General features: G+C 34.8%; 1 protein-coding gene across 2 annotated transcripts; it reads left to right on the top strand.

The window, feature by feature from the left end:
* Positions 1–407: 407 nt before the first annotated feature.
* On the top strand, positions 408–4,555 carry LOC119639963 (chitooligosaccharidolytic beta-N-acetylglucosaminidase-like). Of its 2 annotated transcripts, none has more exons than XM_038037712.1 (3): positions 408–552; positions 627–934; positions 3,237–4,555. In XM_038037712.1, exons 1-3 carry the CDS (start codon positions 479–481, stop codon positions 4,337–4,339), a joined length of 1,485 nt encoding a protein of 494 aa, XP_037893640.1. In that variant the 5' UTR covers positions 408–478; the 3' UTR covers positions 4,340–4,555. The 2 variants fall into 2 exon arrangements, with proteins under 2 accessions (XP_037893640.1, XP_037893639.1); XM_038037711.1 differs by having other exon boundaries at positions 627–1,264.
* The last annotated feature ends 2,626 nt before the right edge of the window (positions 4,556–7,181 follow it).

Raw genomic sequence — 7,181 nt, 5'->3', positions numbered from 1 at the left:
TGTAAAGAACATTTGAATCCATATTCTATTGGCGATGCTGTAATACCAGTAGAATATCCCCCACCTACCCAATATTACATCAGCATCATTTTTTTTTTTTTTAATACCTATATTACGCGGGGAAGCAAACTTCAAAAACTAGTTTCAAATTTAGAATGCACCTCTGCTCTTCTGCTCATCTGTCCGTCTTTAGTAGAAGCATGTGTGATAAACATTCCCACCATATTATCTACAAATTAGAGCAACAAAGTGAAAAAGACCAAAACCGGTCAAAGGACATCCCTACAACACTTACACGGTTGTGTAACAAAAACTGTGAACAGTTATCAATGTTAACAGTATTTTTTGCTTGTTACTCATACGATATGAAAATGTATTTCTTTACTTTTTTTTTTTTTTAGTCTTTCTTGGGATCACGGTGATACATCTAACCTATCAATCTATCAATGATCTGCGTCATCTTATATCTTCAAGGAAAATGGCAACGTTGTTTATTCTATTTGGCTTAATCTTTGTAGCAAATATTTATTTAATAATAGGATTACCGGAAGAGTGCGTATATATGCATATGTGTATTGATTTGATTACTTCTTTTATACATTTATTTTTACTTTCTCCTCTCTCAGTTTGGTCTACGGATATGAATGCATTGCAAACGATTGCGTTAAGTTCGAACTAAATGAAGAGAATTTGAAGCGGGCTTTAAGTTTGCCAGTATGTTATATGTTATGCAGTGATTCGATCGGCACTCTATGGCCAAAGCCAAATGGCAAAGTCATATACGATTCCTATTTGTTCCATATTGATCTGGGTAATATTCTTTTTAATTCATCGACAAGTCCCGCTGTATATGCTCACTTGTGGAAAGTAAATGAAGAACGTTTTGCTGAAAGACTACAAAATAAACTACCAGACAAGGAAATTAAAAACAAAGGTGGTTATCCAATAAAAATTCTCATCAATATTGATAATAGCGAATTTAAAGAAGTGTCAAAACTTACTCTAAACACCGATGAAAGTTACACGCTAAACGTTACAAAAGAAGATAATTTTATCATAGCTGATATAAGAGCGAAAAATTTTTTTGGAATTCGTCATGGTTTAGAAACGCTATCGCAATTAATTGTTTATGATGATATAAAGCATGAATTGCAAATCTTAGGTAACGTTTCGTTAAGCGATAAACCGGCATTTAGATGGCGAGGCTTAATGTTAGATACAGCCAGACATTTCTACAGTGTAAAATCTATTAAAAGAACTTTAGGTAAGTAAAAGTGTACATTTGACAATTTAAGCATTGAGGCAATGAGGGACAACCGTACGCTTGAATTAAGTCATTGTTATTTGTAAGGAGTTCTATGCAAGAACTTAAACAAAGAATAACGAAAATAGAAATAGATTTTCATTAATAGATGACGTAACAGCTGGGTAATATCTTAATTGCAGTCTATTTTTTTTATTATGTATAGTTCGTTTTTGCAGTAAACAATAAAGATGCTGTGTAAGCTGTTGTCATCTGCACAGTAAACAGTACAAAGATAGAAGACTGATTTATAGCAGAGCAATTGAACGGCTAGTTCAAGGGCTCTTCACAAAGGATCCTTAGTAATGCATAGTACAGGCGCAACCCATGGCATGAATAGCTAAGAGACAGTTTTTAAAAAGTCGAGCAGTAGAGCATTTTAACATAAAGTCATCAGGTCAATTGCTGCAGAATTGACGCATTTAAAAAAGGAAACGAGTTGACTGCGCAACTATGATTTTTGTAATAATTTTTTATACCCATCAGTCATAGTCCCCGTATAATGTCTTATTCTGGAAAGTCGTTATATGGAAAAAATACTGTTATTTCCAAAATTCCTCGGCTAAGTAGCTAAGTAGTAGTATTTCGGCATTCTAAATTGGTATGAAAACTTTGGACCGGCTGCAGGAATTTTTCAACTTCCCCCTATATAACAAAAACTGAAGTTCATACGAGAAAAACACATAATTTTCAAAGCTTCATCATGAAAATTATATTATAATAGTAAATTAAGATAAAAAAATTTACTGTATCAATTTTGAACCATCTAGGACTATTTTTTGCATTCTCTCCTAATAAGGATTTTTACGAAATTTGCTGCTTTTTAGAGCAAGAAAGTTTAAGTTTTAACAAGTGATGATGGAAATTGATCCATATTAGTAATTTCCTACAAAAATTAAGTGTATCAAATTTGGAGCATCTCGGCCTATTTTTCCTATCCTAACCTAATAAGGATTTTCATGAAAATTGATCCTTTATAGAATAGAAAAGTGGTGATGAAACCCATCCATATAAAAGAGAATTCTACAGATTTGGACTATCTATGCGTATAAATTTGGATCCTGGCTTATGTAAGGATTAAACTTGTACTACATTAGGTAGCGTTTTGGTGGCGTTTCCCCATAAATACGCCTTTATGTAGAAACCAGATAAAATTCTTGTGTTCCATAATAAAAATAGGAGTTGGGTTCGCTAATATGGTGTAGGGTATTTAAAGGTTGGCCTTGCCCGACTATAATATTCTTACTTGTTCTTATGTACATTTTTGAAAATTTTGATTATATAACAACGGTACAAATAAAACTACGTGTGAAGAACTGCGTACGATATATTGAAAATAGTAAGATCGCAAATACTAAGAGTAATTATCTTGGGCGCATTCCTTTCATACTAACACTATAGCACAAAATTTTCGACCTGGATTCCAATTTTTATAAGCATCACCGAAATATAATGGGAAGTTGATTTTTTTTTTTTTCATTATGGATGTAATAACCTGAAATCATCATTCGATTCACAGATGATGAATGGCGTGTCAAGTCAGCGTTAGTTGATGACACGTTTAAAATAAAATACAAATTGCAGCAGATATACATATATAAGCCCAACATAACCCCAATGTAAACTTTAGCTTCGATCAGGCGACGTTATTGTTGTACATGCCGGCTAGAACACTTGAAGTAATAAATGCAAAAAAAAAGTTTTGTAATGTTAATATACATATATACATATATATATGTATTTATATATGGTTACAAATCATACAACAAAACGGTGCATATTTGACCCAAATCGGACAATCCGAAGCATGTTAAATAAAGTCCTGAAGTTCATATAAAAATAATGGATTTCTTTTTCCCCAAACTAATATATGTATATATATATTTGTAATCAATGAATTGTTATATAATTTTAATTTTATTTTGTTTTGTAGATGCAATGGCTATGGTAAAACTAAACACGTTTCACTGGCATATTATTGACAGTCAGAGTTTTCCTATGGAAATAAAAGCACGGCCAGAATTACATAAACTGGGCGCTTATTCTCAAAGGAAAGTTTATACCCATCGAGACATTACTGAAATTGTGGAATACGGTCGACAAAGAGGTATAAGGATTATGCCAGAATTTGATGCTCCCGCACATGTCTGCGAGGGTTGGCAAAATAAAATTTCGGCGACCGCTTGTTTCAAGGCCACACCATGGTCAAATTACTGCCCTGAACCGCCATGCGGGCAATTAGATCCGACGATTAACGATACGTATTCGGTACTTCAAGATATATATCAGGATATGTTCAATCTGTTCGATCCTGACGTTTTCCATATGGGCGGTGATGAAGTATTTTTTGCATGCTGGAGTGACAAACAATCAATAGCCGATTGGATGACTGGATTGAATTGGGACTTAGAAAATTTAGGTTTTACGCAATTATGGGGAAATTTTCAAATGAAAGCAATGCGAACCGTTGATTCTGTAGCTAAAAACAAGCAAGTGCCAATAATTTTATGGACAAGTCTTTTAACCGATCCCGTCCATATTAACAGATATTTAAACAAGAGGCGTTATATTATTCAAATCTGGACCGAACAAAATGACTCTCAGGTGCTAGGCATATTAGAGCGTGGTTTTCGAATTATTGTCTCGAATAGTGATGCTTTATATTTTGATTGCGGTGGATCTAGTTGGCTTGAAGCGGAAACTAATTGGTGTTCTCCTTACAATGGCTGGCAAAGGGTATACGAAAATAAGATGGAAAATATTGCCAAAGGCTACGTATCTCAAGTGTTAGGGGCCGAAGCAGCTGTTTGGTCCGAGCAGATTGATGAACAAAATTTGGATCAACGTTTATGGCCACGCGCAAGCGCTTTAGCTGAACGTTTATGGTCAAATCCAAGCGATAATTGGCAAAAGGCTTTAGCTCGTTTACGGTTACATCGCGAAAATTTAGTTAAAAACGGTATTGCGGCCGAGCCTATACAACCCGAATGGTGCCTTCAGAATCCAAAAAGCTGTCTCATATCGTCGCAATTCTGAATTAACTATTTATATATATATCTTCATTATTCATTATCCTATAACCATTATTAGCGCTACGCGTCTTAGATGTTATTATTTATTATTCAGCCTGATCTGAATTTCATGAAAAGTGAGTGACGTTAGCCACACAGTAACAAGTGCCACTTTTGTTTAATACACAATACAATTTTAAATATTTTCATTACTTTAGCGCATTTGAAGGTATCCTTGGATTTCTTTTCATATAATTATTATTCATTTTTTATTTTTATTTAAATGTTTTTTTGTTTTACAAACACTATTATATATATATATATATATATATATGTATATATGTGAATTAGACCAGTTAAACGAAATAGATATAAACTCTTAATTTCTTGATTGTGGTCAATAAATGCGAATTCATTATATTTTGCACTCTAGTTCAAAAAAGGGATCGGCGGAATTACATACAGGGGTGAAATGCATGCATCAATTAAATGAAATATTTGAATTGATGTACTCTTCCTCTGCATTATTTTTATATCATTGGATGATATTTTGGTAATTGGTGGCTGTAATAATTTTAACGATTGTTGTTATTGTTGTTGTTGTTATAATTTCTGTGTTGTTTGGTTATAATTTCTAAGTGTCTGTTCACCGTATTCCATTTATGGTTGTTTTTTTTTCCTGCGAGCTGGATCTTACTAGCAGCAAGCACGATTCGCCATCAACGGCGCCTACGTACTAGAAACTAACCCCCAACACACGCTTCCTCCACCATTCTCGCCCGCGGGACTACCGCTAGGTATTACTTCAAGGAGGCTGGATGTCGTTAGCAAGCTACCTATGGAGGGACCTCAGTGAAATAGACTATTGGCTCCCGCTCCCTCTGTTCTCCACCCATTGCCATTCAAGTCGCCGTAGCTCTTGAGCGCTCTGCTTACAAAGTGTGCTATGGTGCTCCAAGTCTCTTTGTTGGCGGTTAAGCCCTCCAATATTTCACTCGGTTCTATTTGGGGTCTGCCATTCTCGAACCTTTTGCACCCAAAGATGGTATGCTCTGCACCTTCGTTCGTTTCCGAGCATGCCGGGAAATTTTCGTTATGGTTATGTTTAAGGTTGTGTTTGTGCGTCTGTGTGCGTGCTACATGCGTGGTCCCTTATTTCCTATATTCCTAAATTATAATAAAATTCAAATTCGAAATCCAAAGATCATAGAGACAACAATACAGGGTTAATGATAATGGTACGTAAATGAGATAACTATTTCGGTTATTGATTTGATTATATACTTTACATATTTGATTCATTTATCCGGTGATTGCTTTTGGATATCTAGGTTGCTGGTCAGTTATTGTTATTTTTTATTTTTATATTATGAAGGATAAGAGATACATTAATTTTGTCAAAAGATTTGGAACCCGTATGAGAAGAAAGCTGCAGACACCCCTCAAAGATATATATTCTTAATCAGCATCAAATTCTGAATTGATTTAAGCTGTCTGTGTATCTGTCCGTTTGTCCATCTGTCCGTCTGCTGATCTGTCCCTCTGTCCACCTGTCCGTGTGTCCGTTTGTAGGTCTGTGAGATGTCTGTTGTAAACAATCTTCCTTCTGGGCGTTGCAAGCTTTTTGGTAAAAACGTTATCCTTCGGTGATGAGCATAAAATAATTGAAATCTACTTGCAAGTGCGCCTAATCGAGGGGACAGGTCTGCCTTCTTCACTGCATTCTAAAGTGGACTTTTTCTACGTAAGTTCTCTACTTCGTTGCAACATTAAGAATCGCTAAGGAAGATTTTCATTGTCTTGGTTTTCATCATAATCATTATTGTCCGTTAATGGTTGTATTAGATCTTATACGTCTCTGAGCTATAATCAGTTTCGTTTAGATTACCTATAACCTCTTTCTCTTCAAAAATACCACCATTTTCAAGCACTGCGAGTAAATTCTCGCTACCTAGATATAAATCAGAAAACAAGCAACCGCTTATCATTACTTATGTGACAAAGCGCGTTATTTAGAAATTTGGCAACATATAGCATTTCTCAAAAATCTGGCATAAATTTCAACTACAACGATAACAGATGAGAAGGAATTTGTTTTTCAATTAGACAAATCACTCCTTTATAGGAAATTCGAAACTAGAAAATATTTCTCCAAGTAACATCAACCACCACTTGCAATTCTTATGTTACCTTATTTATGTGTTTTCTACTCTTTATTTCATCAACATGCTCTCTTCCATATTGCTACCCTACTACTACAGGTTGAATTAGTTTTCCTTTCTATTACTGTACACTTAAAATTTAAACGAAACGCAAAATCGTTTTTTTTCTATCAATCAAATCTCTCAAAACTTTTTCCCCAAACTAATATTATAATTGCACGAGTTTTTCTCTACGAGTGATAGAATTTTGAATTGGAATAACTAACACCCACACAAAGGATCAAATTTTCAGTTAACTCATGTGTAACTTGAAATCTTCTATATTTACTTTCTGAAAATAATTTCGTAACTAAATTTTGCAAACGGTATTCGAGTAGTGAAACTTTCAGGTAGATAGCGGCCGGTTTGGTAAATAACACGAGTTCGTGTGCCTTCCAAACCATTAATTTTTGCACGGTTTTTCTCTTCTCGACATGCAAATAAATTGCCAGATGAAGCCATGAATCTGGGCTTAGAAGAGTGAACGGCTGAAAGCTTGCCTCGAAGCGTTTCGTGAAATATAATCTCTTAAACGAGTAGTACCGGACAATCGTTTCACGACCTTTTTTAACAAAAGGTCAAAATACAGGTGGCGGCTATCTACGTTTCGTTCTGAACCGAATTATTCTCTACCTCTCTTTAACTCTCATTTCACATATGTTTGTA

This window comes from Glossina fuscipes, unplaced genomic scaffold (assembly GCF_014805625.2).
Source record: "Glossina fuscipes isolate IAEA_lab_2018 unplaced genomic scaffold, Yale_Gfus_2 114, whole genome shotgun sequence".
Classification (NCBI taxonomy): domain Eukaryota; kingdom Metazoa; phylum Arthropoda; class Insecta; order Diptera; family Glossinidae; genus Glossina; species Glossina fuscipes.
This window is presented reverse-complemented; position numbering and strand designations above follow the sequence as displayed.